General features: G+C 40.4%; 1 protein-coding gene across 5 annotated transcripts in view; it reads right to left on the bottom strand.

Moving 5' to 3' along the window:
* The window catches only part of KANSL1L (KAT8 regulatory NSL complex subunit 1 like), a 49,455-nt gene that overhangs the window by 15,408 nt on the left and 12,418 nt on the right, over window positions 1-21,629 (bottom strand). For all 5 annotated transcript variants that reach the window (XR_010794381.1, XM_066625889.1, XM_066625598.1 and 2 more), the window contains exons 3-7: window positions 17,673-17,814; window positions 14,443-14,640; window positions 11,427-11,548; window positions 7,098-7,302; window positions 1,395-1,548 (exon numbers count right to left, since the gene is read on the bottom strand). Coding sequence is in view for 4 of the 5 variants with exons in the window: in XM_066625889.1 (XP_066481986.1) it covers window positions 1,395-1,548; window positions 7,098-7,302; window positions 11,427-11,548; window positions 14,443-14,640; window positions 17,673-17,814 (821 nt within the window). In the remaining variant the exon portion in view is untranslated. The remainder of the gene's footprint in view (window positions 1-1,394; window positions 1,549-7,097; window positions 7,303-11,426; window positions 11,549-14,442; window positions 14,641-17,672; window positions 17,815-21,629) is intronic.

Here is a 21,629-nt window from a genome sequence, read left to right on the forward strand (position 1 = left end):
GTTTTGTATGCTAGAAATTAAAGTTTATTAGATGTCAGTGAGAATTTATATTAGCTTTATAGGTGATATGTAATATGTATAAAAATTTTTAGTTAGCTTGATATTAATATATGTTAGAATTTTAGAGGATAATTAATGAATTAGAATTAATTTTAGGTGATATTGTTTTGAATGTTTACGTATATGTTTATGTATTTCGTCATGAGGATATATTAATTTTGGATGTTATAGATAGAGAAATGATATATGTAATTATTAGGATATTAAAAGTTGTTAGAATTTAATATGTTAGATATGGATTATGATATTAATTCTTGTGAAGATTTTATATGCTAGATATTGGAAAGATCCAAAGATCCCAATGAAAGATGAATTATAGAGAAAATAATGAATGTCATGAGAATGGACAGATTTTTAGAGAGCTTGGATCAACAGTGAAACCGATATAGATTGAGTAATGAAAATTATTTTATGCTTAGTTGAAAATAAAGTTGTAGAAATATGATACAGGGTATTTAGATGAATGTATTATATATATATTATATGATATATAAATGATATTAAGAGGTTAACGTAGAAGAGGAACTGGATTAGGAAATATGTAATGATTTATTAGTTATAGTAATGTATGATATCTTGCACCCTTTAATACTGTGTTTATGTATTGTATATATTGTATTATGTGTGTTTGTTATTTTTGTTTTTGGAAAAATTAAAAAAATTAATTTTAAAAAAAGGAAACAAAAGAAGGGGTAAATACAAATTGTGTGAACCACTGTCTGTTGTAATTGATTCTGTATGGTATGGTATGGGAGGAAGTTCATGACGCAATTTATTTATTTAGCGTATGGCATATAACACATGGACATATACCAATTAGACTAGAACAAATGTCAATGTCCAGTTCGTCCAGCCATTCAAGGACAGAGTTACCTTCATTGAAAAAGTCAGACCATGGGCTAGTATATGCCCTCGGTTTGCAGCCAGACACAATGTGGTATAGGGTTTGGCAGGAGAATCCACAATCACACTGTGGGGTAGATACTAGCCCCCATTTAAACACTGAGTCCTGACTAACAACATGTAGGGTTGAACACGGATCCTGTTCAAATTTTTCCAGTGCTGGCGAGGGACGCAACAAGCTCTTGCAACAAGTGATGCAAACCCTGGTGGCCGCACTGGATTGCAGGAAGTATTTAAAAAAAAAAAACACTGTAAAAGTTGGGTGATGCAATTCTTCTGCAATGCTTTTAGCAGTTTTTTCTTTTTTTCAATGGAAGAAATTTATTTAAATACTGTCTGTGATGCCAAAAAAGATTTCTGATACCTATTTAAACACTCTTTCATTGTTCAAGCAGTAGCGCAGCACGTTTTGTACATATGATAGCACTTACCTGAAGGGAATGTTAAAACAGGATGGAATGAGGAATCAAGTTCTAACAAGAGTCGTTTTTGCATCCCGGACCTGGTGTTAAGCTCACAGTTACTTGGCGTGGAGGCTAGAACTACCTCTTCGGTGTTAAAAAAGAGATCCCTCAGTGGCAAATCCTGTAAGGCAATCAACACTTAAATTTCACTTAAAAGCTTTTTCAGTTTCTTCATATCCTAAAGCTGGGCTAGAAAATTTTGAGACTAAGATGATAGACAAAAAACCATTTATTAATAGGTGATATAGTTTGGTTAAAGAAAAAAAAGTGTCCAGCCTTATTATTTGTGGGTTCCAAACCTGCAGTCTAGGGCCAGACCTGAGCTTCCCCTGACCTGAATAGGGGGCTCATGAAAACCAAGATGACCTTCCTTCAGCTACTATTTCTTTGTGGTTATAAACCCAAAGATTTACTGGAACACAATTGATGAACACAATGTAAAAATCCTCTTTAAACTTTAAGCTAATGGGTTACTCACACAAGTAATGTATAACACACAATTAAGTAAATTAAATCTTAGATATATTGCCTGTTTCTGATTTAAAACCAAGAGGTTTCAAGAGTATAAATACAAGAAGATTCATTTAAATTGCTTTCCTTTCCATAGATGAAGACAAAGTCTTCAATGGAACACTACATTTTTAGCTTCAATCACTGGCTGAGTATATCTCTGATTCTAGGGTGATTTTTAAAGAACTATAAATATCATACTATAATAATCTGGGTAAAAGAAAACTTGGCCAATTAAATTCTGTTGAAATAGGCTTTGTATTTCTCCAAATATAGAAAACATGTGGCAAAGCAGTTTTCTTAGGGCCCAATCCAGTGGGCCTCCAGCGTCAGCACTGGCTGTTGTAAATGTGCCTTAAAGCATGTTTATGGTACCCTGTGAGGAAGGAACGCTGGTGCCAAGCCCGCACCAGTTGGTGCTGGGCCCAGAGCTGGACGGAGGGTGCTGTTGGACTGCCCAGAGGTAAATCGCACAATCAGGCTGTAGTGTGGGATTTCAGGGCAAAGGGGGGTGGGACCAGTGGAACCCTGCTCCACCAGATCCTATCCTCCATGTTGGACTGAAAAACCTGACACGGAGGTTCTCTCATTTGCGTTGGTAAAACAGCCAGTGCAGACTTGAGAAGCCCCACTGTGGGGCCGGGGCTTTCCTCAGGAGAAGGGGATGAAAGTCCCCTTCCCCCAAGAACTCCAGTGGTTGCCATTTTGGCGCTACTGCATCTAGCTGAGGACAGGATTGAACTGTTAATTTCGTAAAAGTTTTATTTCTTCTGCTGCACACATGTGATTCTAATTTTTATTTCAGAGCTTTCATTTAAGGGTATTTGCACCATGAGCTGAGAAAACAGAATTTACTGAACTAACTATTTAATTTAATTCAAGTACTGTACAGATGTTTATGCTTGGCAGAATCTTAACACAGTTAAATTTTAGGCACTACTAAGACTATGAAGACAAAAAGTAAGCAAGTGGAATGGCAAAAAAAGTTAAGATATAACATTTCAATTTCCTTTAAACTAAACATTGCCAGCTGTGTAAACTGTTTCAGTTAAACAAATACTCCCAAAACAGATACCAGATTTATGTTGGTAACATGTTTCCCCAAAGTGTTCTATTAAAAATCAGTATGTTCTTACCTCTTTTCCTCAGATTGTAAAACAAAAGTAAACGCTAAAACAAATGCATTAACTTGGTGGTTCTCACACACACTTTTTACAATGAGAATCTGGCAGGACCCACCAGAAGTGATGTCATGACTGGAAATGACGTCATCAAGCAGGAAAATTTTTAGCAATCCTAGGCTGCAATCCTACCCACACTTAACCAGGAGCAAGTCCCATTAACAATCATTGTTAAAAGTATATACATAGTAGCTTGTTAAAAGTACAGGTCTGTAACATTTTCCCAAGTGCAGTCATATACCATGGTAGCATCAAGTCTAATATGTGAAAAATAAAATATTGAAATGAATGGGGACCCACCCGAAATTGGTTCGTGACCCACCTAGTGGGTCCTGACCCACAGTTTGAGAAACACTGCATTGTTTAGCAACATTTTGAACTGCTAGGCCTTTGAACTCCTAATAGGCTTATATACGAAGTGCACATCAATTTGGGGAAAAACTATTAGCCCTAGATTAGAATCCTGCTCTCTCTGTTTCTCTATGTAAGCTAGCGAGACCTTAAATCAGCGGTTTTCAACTGCTGCACTGAGGCACACTGATGTGGCATGAATGGGTGTCAGGTGTGCTGTGAGGCCAGAGGAGACAGACAGCAGCCATACGAGGAAAACGCAGCTGCCCCCAGCCTCGCACAGCAGCCCAAGTATGTGGCCAGATCTGCATTGTATTTTGCGAAGCGGAACTTGCCGCTTTAAGAATGAGATGGCTGTTGTCTCTCCTGTGTGTTGATTAGGCAGCCAGGGAAGCCTGAAGGAGCTAGTAAGTGAAGGTAGGCAGCAGGTAAAAAGCGAGTGAGCAGAGAGGGAGTCCGCCCAGGGTCACTGGCTGGCTTTTCTCTTCCAAAGAAATCAGAACAGCTGGCATATTTCCAGTTTATTTCAGTGATGCTTGAATGGGCAGATTGGTGAATTGTGTCCCCTTCCCCAAGTTCTGCACATGCCAGTTTGCCTGTTGCTGTTTTATTCAGTCTTCTGAGTGGAGGTGGGGAAAACATCAACTGAATGTAAACAATGGAATGCCTCAATCAAATGTAGCTTTAATCCCTGCGACTTGGCATGGTTTATCTGTGTGCCTGCAATGCAGCTGTAAAGTGACCCTCCCCACATTGCCTTCCTTATAGTAAGGGCGTTATTCGCTACCTCTGTCACATATACAAGGAGGCAATTGGCACATCATTCTCCTCTTCTTCCTCTTGCCCCACTCCTTCCCGCACTGACTCAGAATGCATTCCTCCCCCATCTCATAATCGCATTTAACACCTGTCTTCCTGTCCCTGTCCTGTCCCCATTTTCCAAAGGTCAAAATTATTTTCTTTGCATTCTTTCCTCCCCCTTTGTTTAGATCATGCCTTCTCTAAACTAAAATTTGACCACCCTACTTCTAATCATATTTTCTTTCTTTCCAGAAACCACATTCCTCTTCCCTCTCTAATTACAGAGTTCCTCAAGGTAATTTAATGAGAAAGATCTGTTCAAGTTTGATTTCAAGCTTGTGGGTGTGAATTTCATTATTTGTCAGGTAATAATTTAATTAAATAAATTAAATTTAATTAAGATTAAAAATAAAATTATTACTACAAATAAATTTTATTAAATTATTAAATTAATTTAATTAATTAAATTATTGAATTAATTTAATTGTGTTTATTATTTATAATGTAATAATTTCATGTAATTTTAAAACTGGTGGTATGCCTCAACAATTTTAGCACCTTGTTAGCATGTCACGAGCTAAAAAAAAGGTTGAAAATAGTTGCCTTAAATCAGGGGTAGGTAACCTTAAACACTCAAAGAGCCATTTGAATCCATTTTCCGGAGGAAAAAAAACCTCAGGAGCCACAAAACCCTTTTGACATCTAAAATGAAGATAACACTGCATATATAGTTGTTTTTTTTACCTTTATGCTCTTATAGGTCCCATTTTTATAATGTAGCCCCCTCTTGTAGCTTTTAGTTAGTTTTGTCATACATTCTTATCCTGTGTTTTCAGACGCCTGGTCCTCTATGGTGTTTTGCCTGATTCCAAGGCCATTCTCTGCCTGGAGAATTATGCCCACTTTAAGCAAATTAGCTCCCTTTCTTTCCCCCAACAAATGACCCTGGTTCTGCCCTGCAGTCCTGCTGGACCCCACCTCCAGAGTAGCTCGCCTGTTCAACCTGCAGAGGTCCTCTCTCCTGCCAGCAGCCTCCCACCACTACAGCAGACCCTGGGTCCTCAGCAGGTCTTGGGCACAGCAGCCACACTTCAAACTCCAGTGTCTCCAGCAGTCCTTTAGTCACAAAGTCAGTCAGAGTATCCAGGGCAGAGTCCAAAGTCAATAAGCCAAGTCACAGTCAAATCAGTAAGCGTGGCCAAGTCAGTCTCCTCTCCAACCTGCACTCCTACAACCCACACCCCCTTCCTGCCTCAGGGGCTCCTTATATCCCTGAGGGCCCTATTGCCTTCAAGTGGCTGCAACTGTGCAGCACACTCTGCTGGATGCCCAGGCCTTACCCTTAAAGGGGCCACTGCTGAAACCACATCTACCTCCTCACCAGCTCTTCCAGGATTCCAATACATATGGTGGTTATGACATCTGCTTATCTTACATGGATACTAAAGAACTCCCCCCACCTTCCAGAGGCACCCTGCTGGAAGGAAAAAAGGACACAGACTCCAGAGGTGGGGAAGAGAAGAAGCCAGAGCTGGGGGAGGGGAAAGATGGGGGGCAGCCACAGGCCAGCTTCTGCCCTGCCTGCCTGCCCTCCCTCCCTCACTCAGGCTGCAACCCTCTCCACACTATCCTGGGAGTAAGCCCCATTGACTACAATGGGACTTCTGAGCAGACAGGTTGGTTGGAGCTCTCAGGCTGCAGTCCTCTCCACCCTTTCCTGGAAGGAAGCCTCACTGACTACTTGTGAGTAGACCTGCACAGGAGGGGGCTGAGGCTACAGCCCTCCACACCTTCCTGGGAGTAGCCCAGGGACTACAGAGGGGCTTGCTCGCGAACAGACCTGCCGGGCGCAGGCTCCCACTCACCCGTCCTTGCACTTGGCCTTGAGCAGGCTCCAAGGCTGCAATCCCAGGCACCCTTTCCTGGGAGTAAGCCTCATTCGCTGTAATGGGGCTTGCAACTGAGTAGACACGCATAGGAGCAGGCTCCAAGGCTGCAGTCCCAGGCACCCTTTCCTGGGAGTAAGCTTCATCTGCTGTAATGGGGCTTACTACTGAGTAGACACACAGGATGTCTCCTCTGCTGTGGAGGAAAAGCCTCTCCTTGCACTGAGTGGGGACCTGCTCAGGGAAAGGCAGGCTGCAAGGGCTCGCAATGGCTGAGAAGGGCGTCCTGCTGGAGAGTTGGGGAAGGGAAAAACAGGGAGCTTAAGCCTGCAGAGCGGGCAAAATTGAAAAGGGAAACCAATGCGGGGCAGGTGGGGGTGAAGGGAGTGGAGGGCAGTGAGCTCAGGGGGCAGAGGGAAGCAGCCTGCCCTCCCAACACAGGTGCCTCCTGTCACCCCCTTTGCCACTTTCACCCAGAGGAGCTGCAGCAGACAGCTGAAAGAGCTGCATGCGGCTCAAGACCCGTGCCTTAAATAGTTATAAAGTCAAGCTTTTAAAAAAAACAAAAAAAAAAACAGAAATGCAATTCCCTAAATATTCTATAAAACAACCCTCAGATAATGAATGCCTCCGGGGACTCAACAAGCAGCAGGCACATGAGAGAACATTTTATAAAATGCAAATGGAGCAATAGCCCCAAGCTATTGGGCCATAGAGTTCCTCTAGGCCATTTTTTTAAACAATCTACACAAAAGCATTAGGTGAGCGACTGTCATTTACTCCTTGTTTAGGGTCTCACAAAATAAAAGCAGAAACACCATAGAGAACACATAGTAGATATATACACACCCACCGCATGGCAAATTTCAAGTCCCATAGCAAACTGGCACAAATGGTGGTTGGAAGTTTAACAGATTTCTAAAGAAAAAACATATTTCTACCTGTTGGTCTGAACTGAAAATAGTACTCATTCTGTACAGCTTTCTCCTCTGGAAACTATGAAGTGGTCTGGTCCGAGCAGATGTGCTCATCAAGACAACAGATGATGTTCTCAACTTTGTCTTGTCTTTCCTTCTTCTCTTTAGGTGTTGCTGGTCAATCAACCAAGTACTGGATGATGAAATTTCCTCACTGTTCTCTGAATCTCTGAAATGTACAAACAACTATTATTATACAAGGCAATGAAGAGTGCTCAATATAGAAATTCTACATTATATATTTTCAGTCTGCATAAAAATAGTCTTGCAATGTTGCAGAAGTCCATAGAACATGGGTCCAAAAGCTATGATGTGCACACTGCTCCCCTCCTACCCCTCCACATTCAACTACTATGTAGTGAACAGCGCCCCTTCATCCAAGTGTGAGCCCTGGCTGGTATGCAACATAAAGCTGGACTTGGTTTAATTAGCATGTAAACCTCACCATCATGACCTCTGTAACCCACACATCCACTGGGTGCATCTGGGAGGAATCTGGGTGCATTTGGGAGGAAAACTCAAGATGACCAAACACAAGCTAGCACCCATTTTAAAGTGAAGGCAGCAAAGAAGGCATCATTTTCTACCACTTTTTCAAGTAGTTCACGATCGCCTTCACTTTGCTTCATCAGCAAATGAAATGGAGTGCTCAGTTGAGCACTGCAATGAGTTTGCAAAGCACTTCGCAGAGAAAAATCAATCATATTCTTCACAAACTGGGATCTGACTCAACTATTCTGATAACTGTCCCTACGAGACCTGCCGACAGGGACTCTTTTCAACGAATACAACCTGAGGATGTGATAAGATCCTTGGAGCCCAAGACCATTTTCTAGCTGGCTTGATCCTTGCCCTGCTTGGCTAATACAAGAAGCATGGGCAGGCCTAGCCAATTGGATAGAACCCATTGTAAATTCATCCTTGCGGGAGGGAGTGATGCCCAACATCCTGAAGACTGCAATTGTGCACCACGTTCCTTAAAAAACCATCTCTGGACTCCACCAATTTAAACAACTATCAATCGGTTTCCAATCTTCCTTTCCTAGGAAAGGCAATGGAGCAAGTGGTGGCATCCCAGCTTTAGGGGTTCCTAGATGAGAAGGATTATCTGGATCCCTTCCGGTCCGGCTTCAGATCAGGTTTTGGAACAGAGACAGCCGTGTCGCTCTGATAGATGACCTTCACCAAGGATTAGATAGGGGTAGTGCATCCCTGCTGGTCCTACTGAACCTCTCAGCAGCTTTCGACACCATTGACTACTGCATCTTCCTGAACTGACTGGCCAAACTGGGGCTTGGGGGCACTGCTCTGCAATGGTTCCACTCCTTCCTGTCTAGCAGCTCCCAGATGGTGATGCTGGGTGACACTTGTTCGGCACTCTGACCCTTACAGTATGGGGTGTCACAGGGGTCTATCCTATCCCCCATGCTTTTCATGAGGTTTCATGTAGATGTTACTAAATGAAACTGCTGGGAGATATCATCTGGGAATTTGGAGTGAGGTGCCACCAGTGGATGACATCCAACTCTATCTCTTCTTACCAATTCACTCTGAGGAAGCTGTGGAAGTCTTGGGGCGTTGTCTGAATATCACTAGGGACTGCATGAAAGCCAATAAGCTAAAACTAAATTCTGAAAAGACAAGGTTCTCCTGGTCAAGAAATCCTCAATGAAGGTACTGAATGATCTACCCACATTGAAGGGGGGTGCACTCTTACAAAAACAGGTGCGCAACTTGGGACTCTCAGCTCTCCCTGGAAAATCTGGTGGCAGAAGTTGCTAGAAGTGCGTTCACCCAGCTTAAGCTGGTGCGCCAACTGAAACCATACTTGAGCTGTTTGGACCTGGCCACAGTGACCCATGCTTTAGTAACTTCAAGACTGAACTACTGCAATGCACTCTATGTGGGGCTACCTGCTAAAACAGTTTGGAAACTGCAATTAGTGCAGAATGCAATGGCCCAAGTGGTTACATAGGCCAGATATTATGACTCAGCTGGACCACTCCTCCAGCAGCTACACCAGCCGCCCATCTATTTCTGGTCCCCATTCAAGGTTCTAGTTCTAGCCTTTAAGGCCCTCCATGACTTGGGTTCAGGCTACCTGAAAGACTGCCTCCTTCCATACATTCCAGCCCACCCTCCCAGGTCAGCTGAAGGGGCTCTTCTACAAATAACACGTTTGTCCCAAGTGAGATGGGTGGCAGCTCGGGGGCAGCTCGGGGGCCACAGCAGAGGAATGCCCACCCGAGGGAACTGAGAACTGCTTCCTCTCTCATGGGTTTTTGGCAAGGGCTCAAAACATACCTGTTTCATCTAGCATTTGGTTACTAAGTGGATATTTCCCCTCTGTGCCTCTGTCATACTGCTGTGACTTGACAACCTCCCTGGACTTATCTTTTCCCCGCCGGCTCAATGAGTTCTTTTTCCCTTAAACTTTGCTCTGTTTTGATATTCATTTTTCACCATGTAATGTTAAAATCAATGTTTTGCTGTCTTGTTTGATGTTTTTACTTGTGATACTCTGTACTTGATTCTAAAGCTTTGTAAGTTGCTTTAGGCATTTGCTTTGGCATTAGAAAGGCGGAGCATACATTTCTTAAAAGAAAAAATAAAATATTGATAGAGCTAAGGAGACTAGCAGGTGGCCTTGGTAGATCAATGTGCTCGCACCTGTCCACCTGTGAACTTCATCCCCCTGCCATGGCTAGGGAAGGTCAAGGGCCTGAGCAAGGATTTCCCACTGCCAGAGAAAAAAATGATTTTGATCTCCTAAGATGCCATAAAAAGGGACAACTGGATAGTGTTTCATTAAAACATGAGAAGAGCCTTGAAGGATCAGGCCAAGAGCCCATACAGACCACCTTCCTGTATTTTACACTGCCCTTTCTGTGTCAGGGGACCTTGCCTGTCACAATAATGGGAAGATCAGGTGCAGAGGCTGTGTAACTTTTTTCTCCCCATGCTTTATGTTTGAAATCCCTGCTCTAAGGCTTCCCTCTGCCACACTACTCTCACTCACACCAGGGACATGCAGCATGGCAGTTTCCAGACACTGAACTTAATAGTGTTAACTCTCCCGGTAGATCTGCTACCACTCTTCCTTCAAACAGTGTCTCTCTCCCAGACAGAAGATGCTGGGACCCTATAGGCTTTAACCAGTTCCTGCGTGGTCAGATACAATGCACAGACTTCCCATGTCCTTTTTACTTCCTTGGCACTACAGTAAAAAAAATAAAAGAATAATCCTAACGCTGCTCTTAAGCTATATAGAACCACTCCCTACAGCATGTATAGAATATGCTGATGCTGACTGGCAGCATGACAGGTTCACACTTCTCTAGTCAGTGGGAGGCCATGTGCCAGGACACACAGGTGTCTTTTTATACTATTAGTATATTCTATTAGTGTATTATTATGTTACACTATTACCACTTTAGATGATGTAATAAATTTTGCTGAGTCAGGTGACTTGCATAGCTTCTGTTCCTGGCCTCCTCCCAGCTTTAAAAGGATTCAGCTGAGAAAAATTTGTTAACCAAAAGATCTAGCACCTTGTCCCTGAGATCATACAGATATGATAAATGCAGCTGGTAGTTCCTTCCTAGCTTGGTGCCAAAAGAAATTAGGAATCACCCTGCCCTGATAAGATAGTTTCCAGGCAGAATTTTATAATCTTCTTAAAACAAAAAACAGAGGGAAGAGATCCAGGCATCCAAGAAGTATAGATGTTACATTCTTAAACTACAAAAGTATACATTTTACACATTGGACATCAAGGAGATGCAAATCCTACTTTCTTGATAGAGGTTTTTTGTCCAGACAATAAACTGTGAACACACATGTTCAACAAGAATTGCATGAAGAAAAATCAGTCTAAAAACAAAGAGTAAAGTACATGCTATAATTTAAAATTTAAAAACAGAGACTTGCTGTTTATTATTAAAGTTGGGCAAGAAGAGATAAAAATGAGGAATGCTGCATTCAAAGTTATACTCTTTATGTTATTTAATCTAATTCCCTTTATTTAATCATAAGTAACAACATCTTTATTTTAGAATTGAACAGAGTCTTTGTTAGTTTCCAGTATTTAGTATCAAATTTCATTTTAGAATGTTATGGTTTGTTTCTCTAACTCTAATAAAGCGCATTTATATTTCTGCGTGTCACAGTAAACACAGAAACAAGGCAGAATATTAAGGTTTAAGTAGTGCTGTCATTTATATTATATCAGTACGACATTTACCCAAATGCAAAAGTTTCAAAGTTATCCTGTTGTGCTCTGCCGCCACCTACCTCTGAGAAATACCATTCACTAACTCTTTCTGTTTACATGACTTTGAGGATAGAGGGGAGGACGTGGGAGACAGATTGAGCGGAGCAATCAGACTGCTGATAATTTCACTCAGCTGAGCACTCTGAAAGACACATTAAATAAAAGTCATTATACTTTTAACACATAGTAAATATTAGTATGAAGAGTAAACTTTAACTCTACTATTAAAAAATATCTTTATAGCTAAACTGTCACATTCCTTGTGCATGATATGAAATTTTTTTATTTTTTTGTGAAATCAAACTCAAGATGAAGTCTTAAATTAATCCTGTGAAAACTCAGGAAAAGATACCCGAGTATGCAAGAAATAAAGCCAATTGTAACGAAATCCAGTTTTAAAATAAGGAACTCCATTTTTGTTACTGCCAATAGCCAAATGTTTGAACAAAATCTCCCTCACTCATTCACAAAAAAGTAACACAATGTGCCAAACACAATTTATAGCTTTAATTAGAGATGTAAAAGAAAATGTAACGCTTGTAAGCTAACAGTGCACCTTGTAGCCCATAATCTGTAACAGCAGCTCATGGGAAAATTATCTCCAGAGAACAATACTTCCTAAATACTTTTTAAATGTATTCAACTGAGTAACAGTATCTACATCTTCCAAAAGTTCTGCTGCACTGTTAAGAAAAAGGTGTTAATGTGTGAATATAGTCAGAGCTGCCACAACCAAGTGTTTCTAGAAATACTGGCACATTCTAAGTAGAAAAAAACCCTCACTAAAAACACGAACAAGAATTATCTCTGGATGTCTGTAAAAGTTGTACAATTTGCAGCCTAATTCTATTTCCTACAGCAGCAGTTGAACTGTGGTAAGTCTTGGCAAGAGAGGAGCGACATGATCCCCAGGATCGTACTGCTGCCAGGGAACAAGGGAGAAGTTTACGTACCATTCGAACCGCTGGCCTCTGGTGGGGGGGGGGGTGTTGTTGCAGGGAGCCTGGTGGAGCCTTCACAGAATTGTTGTAAAAATGCAATCTGAAAGCACCTCGTTTGCGATTGCAAAAGCTGACGTTTCTGATAGCTTTTTTTTAAAAACCTATTCTGAGGATTGAGGAGCCCTGCAGAGGGCTCTGCTGGGCTCCATGCACCCCTCCCCATAGGCTGCGCTTCAAATGACAAGTTTAAAAAAAAACAAAACCCTTGGACTGCAGCCAAGTTCTTATTTGGGAATTTCTGCTCTTCTTATGGGTGGTATGATTGTAAAAAAAAAAAAAGACATGTATCCCAGTGAGGGTGTTCTCCCTCACACAAATACCTGAGCTGATGCCAACCTCTGCTTAAGAATGAACTGAAAGACTCTCTCATACTGCCATGTGAAAGAGTAGATAGAGGCCCAAGTGCCTATCCTACTCAAAGGGAGCCCTCTTGAAAAAGGCTGCTGAGGATGCAGCACACCTAGGAGAGAGATCCAAAATACCCTGTAGACTAATAGTGTCAAGTTTATTTCATACAGTTGGCTGAATAGCATTCATGGTGCATGCTGAGGGCTGGAAGTGATGTCATTAAGCAGGTGATGACCAGAAATAAGCACTTTGTTCTCACCTAGGAGCTTATTAGTTGCAAATGAGAGAAGAGAAATTATGCAAATCTTGATCAATCATAAAATAACTACAAGTCATTTCATGGATTAAAGTGGATTTGTGCCGTGACAGCGATTAAACTGATGGGTGGCTGCTGCAGCTTACCTCAGGGCAAGAAGAAGATTCCAGCAGCCAAAACTCCACGGTGGGACACAGAAGAAGCCATGCTGGCACCACTGCATCACCACATGGGGAGTTAGGTAGGATTGAGATGTGTTTAATTTGTGCGTTTTGCTATATACTACTGGTAAAACCAATTAATATTATAAGAGAAAATTTTTCTCTTTTAAAATTAATTTTATAAGAGGTAGCTCCAAATGCTTGGAGAACAAACAGAAAAATAGCATATACCAATTTGAAATGGTGGCAAGTGATTACAGTCCATTCTTTGGATTTTACTTTAGTTCTATAAAATTATTTTATCTATCTACCTCAAAGTCAGTCTGAGAGTACAAGGTTGATTTGATTTTTATGTTTTTAAACCCTACTTGGCCCAAAGTTCCCCACAAGCCTCCTTTCTAAAAATTCAAGTTTTAAAGTGATCATTCAGCAGATGCTGACTCAAGTTCTACTCACACTCATTAACGTGCTAACTTACACAAACATAGCAGTAAGACTTTCCTTCTTTTTCCACCAACTGCATAATATTTTAAATGAAATTAACTGACATGCTGGCATTTCAAATATTTTCCACAGAAACTTTTCTAATTAGGTGGATGCTGTATCTGGTGAAGATGTCACATGAAAACCTAATACTTTCATTTGTAAAATAAGGCAATTTTGATAACTTCAATTGAAGGAAAAAGCGGTTAATGAAAATGTAAATCAAATAAATTTGAAACGCAATTTGCAAACCAGTGTAAGTCAGTAACCAACAAGGACACAGCGCTCCTACACCAGGTACTATAGGGATCAGCACAAGGCGTACAACTCATACATTGACTCCATCTCCTTTGATTGCCACCTTAGTATAATGTCCACAAACACAAGATTAGGGAAGGAGAGGAGAAATTAGGATCTTTGTATGTAATTCCCCTACTTCCTGAAGCTAGAAGAACTGGCTTTTTCATTATATTTAGAACATTTTATCCTCACTACAGCCAGGAAAATAGGAGTGAACTGAAAGAAAGAGAGGATTCTTTAAAACCGTTCAAATCCAACTGTATCTAAGACACCATATTGGCCTTGGGAATGATTTGAGGAGGTATTTTGAAGTTCAAAAGGTACAAAACGATCATAGTTTCTCCATTCCAGGTAGAATGGAGATCATGGTAGGTAGGTAGATCATGCTCGGAGTAAAGAGAAAGTTGCTCACAGAAATGAAAAAAATTACATTCCTTTTGTAACATGTTATCTAATTTTATCTGATGTTCATTTCTCAGCTGAATACCTGTTTTTCTATGTTGCGTAGAAGGAGAGTCGGACTGCTAGGTGAAATTTCAAAATCGTGTTCCAGCCAAGCATCCTGCCTCTCAAAGGGAGCTTGAGAATTTCCTGTGGTGTTTAATAAAGCTTCTTGGTCAGTCAATTGTGTTTGCCTTTTCAACACATCCTTTGGAACTGGAAATTCTTCTAAGATCACCATTCCCTAGACAACAGCAATGGAACACAGTTGGCCAACAACAAATTAACATGCCTAAATCATTATACACTGACTGTAATCCCTGAAACATATTGCGTACATTCTTTGAAATACAAGATTAGTGGAGTGCTGAGTGTCAGCTGTATATAGAAAATGGCTAAATAAATCTCACTTAATAAGTTGATTCATCTATTCCAAGAAGCAAAAACTACAGCAACCTAAGTGTCAAAATTCAGTTTACAAATCTATATCCTCGTTATTTTATGTCATTTCAAATTGTTCAGGAGAAGCAAGTTATCATTACATTAGGTAAATCCCCTCATCCCCAATGTTTCTTTTCCAAAAAAGTTGGGAAGTTTGGGGGAAAAATATATACTGGTTTGATAAAAATATCAAACCTAAAATTTACTTTAGGAATACGACAAGTATTATGTATAATTTAGTATGGCTTGTTATGCTTATGAAATTTAGAAGTATAAAATGCCTACATTTAATTCCTTTTTATTAAATGGATTAATTAAGGATTATTAGATGGATTTATTAATAAATCCTTAATAAATTAAGGATTTATTAAATGGATTAATTAAGGATTATTAATTCCTTAATTAATTAAATTAATTAATTAATAATTAATTTATACCCCTGCTAATTGGGTAAGAGGCACTTTTTCAAGTGGGTGCTCCTTTTTTTAGCAGGGGGAGAGTAACTGACCCACCTCACCCCAGCACTGTCTGTTCTAGTGGCTGTCTGCTGATATTCATTTGCATCTTTTTAGATTGTGAGCCCTTTTGGGACAGGGAGCCATTTAGTTATTTGATTTTTCTCTGTAAACCGCTTTGTGAACTTTTAGTTGAAAAGCGGTATATAATTACTGTTAATAATAATAATTCCACAATAAATGTCTTAGAGATGACCTGAAAACTAATGCACCCATCAACCTAATCATATGCATATTATTATAATATTTATATACTTCTTTTCAGGCGAAGTTCACAAAGCAGTTTATTCAGCAAAGTAAATGAAAAGATGGTTCCCAGTCCCAAAAGGGTTCACAATCCAAGAAAAGACACAAGAGAAATTCCATGAAACAGCCACAGGAGAATGCAGTGCATTGGAGTAATAGGGATAGTAGGGATAGCTGCTGTCCTTCTGGAAAACCTAAGATATCCTCCACTTTAAAAAGGCACCTCTTTTGCCCAGTCACCAGAGGCCTTACATACAGATACCACTAAACTTGAATGAGACATAGCCTAATTCTATGCTTGTCTATATAGAAGTAAATCCTACTGCATTCAAATAGGTAGTATGGGTGTACAGGATTCCTGCCTTATTCGGCAATGTTATAAAACTTTTCTTGAAATGTCACACAGCCTTACTTCCACATAGACATGTATCACAATTGCAGCTCCTAGTAGGTGAGGATGTGGGATAGGACTGTCTCAGTAGCCACACCCAGACTGTGGAACTCCTTCCCCAACAAGGCCAAACTGGCCCCAACACTGACAGCTTTTGAACAGGAAGTAAAATTCTATGCCCACACTGAACCAAGGGTACACAGCACAAAAACTTCTACAACTTCTACATTTGTTGCTTGCAAAAGGTTGGGGCGGGGAGAAAAACACTGACACTTTTACGTACAATGTGGATACGTTCAGCTCAGGAGGCTAAAATAAAATTCTAGTTATCCAACAGGACTAGAAAGCTAAACCATTTTAGCCTCCTGAGCTGATAAAAACACACAGAGACACACATAGAAACCAAAATTTTCATATTGCTTTAAGATTGTGCTACAATTACTATTTCAAAGAATTCCTCTCAAAACTTCCCATTCCAAGTGGAATGACTAAGAACCATTAACTGAAGTAGGTGAAGTTGCAATTAAGTGATAAGCTGCTAACTTCCCAATTCATGAAGAAATTTGACTCTAGGAGTGACAAACTCATTTCATACAGAGTACTAATAGTGCCTGCTGAGGTGCGGAAGTGATTCATTAAGCAGGAAGTTACATCATTAACTTGTAGGTGAAGAACACAAATAAGCAGTTTCTTCTCTCTTAGGAACTCACTAGCTGCAAACGACAGAAGAGAAAATACACACATTCTGATCACATTTACAAGTTATGGGAGAGTCCAATTATCATGTGGGCTGTCCTTTCAGCAGCGGCACACCAGCACTTGCAGGATAATTAGGTTCTCCCAGTATTGCCTTTCCAGCAGCAGGACTTCTGCCAATGAGTCACTTCACAGCAGCTACAGGTGCTACTGAGAGAGCCCAACTATCATACAGGCCAGATAAAGAGCTTCTGTGGGATGTACGTATCTGGCCCACGGGCATTATGTTTGACACCACTGGATTAGAACACTAAGAAGTTGATGATCTCTCTCTCCCACACAAACACTCTTTTAAGCTAAGTGCCATCAGTCAAGCTGCCTGTTTTTGTTCTGCTTTAAGGTATTTGCAAAGGTACAAAAACTTTTTATCTTTACTGCGGAAAGTGGGGTTTGATACTATTTGAGGATCCCAGCACTAATTTTTTATTTGCTTTGATCACATTTGTACTGGAGGCTGGTTGCTACTAAATTTCAAAACATATCACCATCCCATTTACCTGATTAACAAACTGTGAGGGACCTCTCTTCTGTCCCTTATTTTGCCCTCCTGCCATCTGTGCATCTCTTGCATGTTTATCCTCATTCCATAATTTATGGGTTTCATGGTGAGATTTTACTAATGCAGAAGCAACACAATATAGATCTTAACCCTCCTCAGAGAAAAGAGATAAGTTGAGCACATTGGTAGTTATTTGTCCAAGGACCCTTGGTAAGCTGAAGATTTGAGGGGGATTCTGAACTGAAGTATCCCCATGTTCAAACCCAACCACTTTCAAACCATTGCAATACACTAGCTCTCAGAGTAGTCTTTCATTTATCATTATAAATTTTATATAATACTTTTGATACTAGAAACCACATAAAACATTTATCAATATGTCATTTGACTATCATAAGAACTCTTTTTTTCTTACTGACTGACAATACCTTGGTGGCACGGATCTGTCTGTGAAGGTCAGTGAGTTGCTGGATCTTGTATTCTAGCTCTGAAATCTGGGCCTGAAGCCAAGTCCAGCGGCAGCCAACTTTAGCTCTATCTACCAGCCATTTCCAGTCAGATCTATAGTTACTGGAAAGAACACAGAAAACTGGTTAGCCAACAAGAAGAGATAATCATAATTTACAGAGGTGGTTACACAAAGCTTATGCCACAATAAACTCATTCAACTTTAAGGTGCTACAAAACTCTGTGTGTAAGAGTGGATAGGGAGATGCTCTTTACACTCTCACATAATACCAGAACCAGGGGACATCCACTAAAATTGAGTGTTGGGCGGGTTAGGACAGACAAAAGAAAATATTTCTTTACTCAGCGTGTGGTCGGTCTGTGGAACTCTTTGCCACAGGATGTGGTGCTGGCGTCTACTCTAGACGCCTTTAAAAGGGGATTGGACAAGTTTCTGGAGGAAAAATGGGGTACAAGCCATGATGTGTATGCGCAACCTCCTGATTTTAGAAATGGGTTATGTCAGAATGCCAGATGCAAGGGAGGGCACCAGGATGAGGTCTCTTGTTATCTGATGTGCTCCCTGGGGCATTTGGTGGGCCGCTGTGAGATACAGGAAGCTAGACTAGATGGGCCTATGGCCTGATCCAGTGGGGCTGTTCTTATGTTCTTATTTGCATTCCTGCGACCCAGCTCACATGTGCTGTAAAAATCTCAACCACAGCCAAAAAATATCTAATTACTTTTATCAGTGCATGCAACACGATGGCTTGTTAGTGAAGAAACCTATATATTTTCCCAAGTCACAAATTTAACACATTTCCAACAATCAATATCATTTTGTCTTTTAAAGTTAATGTCTACATTAATAGATGAATACTTTTGGCACAAACAAAAACATTTAAATACTATAATTTAAGAATGTCTAGCACAATTATAGCCCTCACTGGGCAATTCTAATTGTTATGTAACTGTAACTGTGAATCCAACTGGTAACACTCAACAACTCTGTAAATAATTCTTGACACTTATATAGTGTGTTCTGAGTGTGCAAAGTGTCTCACATGTGATCTTGTTTTTACCATAAACCTGGGCGCAATCCTAACCCCTTATGTTAGTGCTTTCCAGCACTGACATAAGGGCAATGAAGCTCCGAGGTAAGGGAACAAACATTCCCTTACTTTGAGGAGGCCTCTGTGAGTGACAACCAACTGCAGGATGCAGCACATGCCCCTTTGGCACTGCTATGCCAGAGCTGGAAAGCGCCGAAATAAGGGGTTAGGATTGCGCCCCCTGTAAGATAAATATTATAATGCAGCTGGGGCTAAGTTACTTCCTGAAGGCCATCCAGTAAGTTCATGGCAGAGAAAAGAGACGAACCAGGAAAATCCTCAATTTGCTGCTCAGTCTCTTACAGCCCAATCCCATCCAGGATCAAATAGGATTAAACCATGGTTTAGTATTACCAGTGCAAGTCTCAGTTTCATTCAGGACAGGTAGAGCCTCTGCTTGTGGTTTAACACAAATCATGATCTGTATTGTGTCCAAATCAAATTCCAGCTGGTTCTTACCACAGTCTGGCTAACAAAGTTAGGATATCAAATTGGTTTGGGTTCCCAAGCTTCCATATTTCCCTAGGTTTTGTATGGTCTAAACACATTTCCGCCACTTGCATTTTTTCCCTTCAATTTAAACATCTGGGCTGAATGACAAATATTTGCTCAGCTGTGAGATAAATGGAACATAGCAGGAAAGTAAAAAACTTCATTTTCTACAATGACCTAGCCCGAACTATTATTTATTTATTGAGTTTATATCATGCTGTATTTCAATGGCTCAGGGCCCAATTCTACCCATTCCCAAATGTAAGGGAACATTTCTTCCATTATCCAGGCTTAAGCCTCCATGGTGCAAGGAGGTACAGACCTGCACTAAATAGTTGGCACAGATTCATGTAGACCCTTGCCATGGGGTCAAATCAGGGAAGGGGAAGAGGACATCAGTGGCACCCATGTTCACTGAGCCCTTCTTTTGTGGCAACCTCTTCCCAGTTCTCTTAGGTGCCACCATCTTTGACTGCACAAGATACTAGATGGCAATGCCTGGAGAGCAGCTGGAGACATTCCGCAGCACCTGAAGGTACTATGGTGCAGAGTTTGACAACCACTGCTCTAAAGAATTCAATGCCACAAAGTGCTGTGATGGCCAGTACCTTACACGCCTTTTAAAAGTCTCCAAAGGTTTACAGAAAATAGATTTATTGGTCATACATCTATACAAAACCTCCACAATATATGCTAACAATCTTAACTGCATGTATCTAGTAAGAGATTTACTAAGTACAAAACCAATTAGATTCTTGAGTGATGTCAAGCATGCACATGTTCAAGTCAACCTAGACTTTGTCTGAAATGCCTATTCATCAGCTAGAACTGAGATCTTATCTAAATCAATAGACATTCCTAGGGCAAGATTTCTTGGCAAGATGCAACATGTCTGGTATGTTTTCTTACATTAAAACATTTCAGTAGCTACACAAAATAGTAATAGAGAATCAGCAAGTGTGTTATTCAAAGTATAAGCTGTCATTTAACACTCAAAATATCTAAAATAATATTTAAAGTAATATCAGCACTTTGGAAGAAATAACCATAACTAATAAAACAGAATAAAAGCTATTACAAAATCTGAGACCCAGCCAGTACAGTATATGTGCTATGCTGATAATTCCTTAGTAAGAAATCCATCACATTCATTACATGCCGAGAACAAAGGTGTGAGCACGTATATTTGACAGAGTGCCAATCATCGCATTTAGTGGAACACATGTCCTTTTGTGTCCTTCCTGAAATACCAATTTAGTGATTGTTTGGCATATCCTATTTCTCCTTTCTTTTACACATGGAAAAGATAAAAGAAATTCTTGCTTCCAGGAGTCCCTAAATAAGATGCGCAAAATAGGTATATTATTTTTAACAATCTACCATGCACACTCCCTAGTTCTCAGTTCCCAAGAAGTATCTTACCCTTGTCTTTGTTGCAGCATGTTAAACTTTCACACAATTTCCCCCACTTCTCTATCTCCCAGATGTACCCAATGAAATTGGCTGATGTTGCTGAGTTTGTTTCTTTAGTTCTTGGAAGAACAACAATATACTATTGGTGCAACAATATACTATTGGTGGTTTCTATGTATTCTCCAAGAGAGGAAAATGCATGCATTCAAATTCAGTTTTCAGTGCCACTTCTGAAAGGATATAACAGGTGACCTGCAGTCAGGGATAGCCTAGATAGGGTTAATAAACTGAAGTCCAGTTCAGATAAAGTTGGAGAAAATGTGCTGGCAGGTGGTTTATCTAATGAGAAAGGTAATACAGGTCGTGTTTTTTACCCACTACGGTCCTAACCATGAGTTGTACTTCTTGGATGCATCCGGAAGACCAGCTTAAAATAATGTACCAGCTGCAGGGGTAGGTTGGTCACTATTTTCTATACACTTACAACATCTAGATTAGACAACTACAATGTGTTATATATGGAACTGTCTTTGGGCACAATCCTAACCAGGTCTGCTCAGAAGTAAGTCCTATTATGTTCAGTGGGGCTTACTCTCAGCAAAGTGTGGTTAGGATTGCAGCCTTAGAAGACAATGTAGAGACTTCAATTTACACAAAATACAATAGCTAAGTTACTGGCTGATACTAGCCACAGAGAACGTATCTCACCAGTATTAACAGTTCCACTGGATTCCTACAGAAGGTCTTTATGGCTTGAGAACTGGGTATGTGTCAACTTGGAAGAGGACCTTTTCCATAATGTTTCTCCACTTATGAAATACTGTCCCTAGAGAAGCTCATCTTTGCTAACATTAAGTATGAGCTTAAGACTTTTATTTACATTTCCTTTATTTTAGCAACTAGTCATATTGATGTTACCTA

This window comes from Tiliqua scincoides, chromosome 1, assembly GCF_035046505.1.
Source record: "Tiliqua scincoides isolate rTilSci1 chromosome 1, rTilSci1.hap2, whole genome shotgun sequence".
Taxonomy (NCBI): Eukaryota; Metazoa; Chordata; class Lepidosauria; order Squamata; family Scincidae; genus Tiliqua; species Tiliqua scincoides.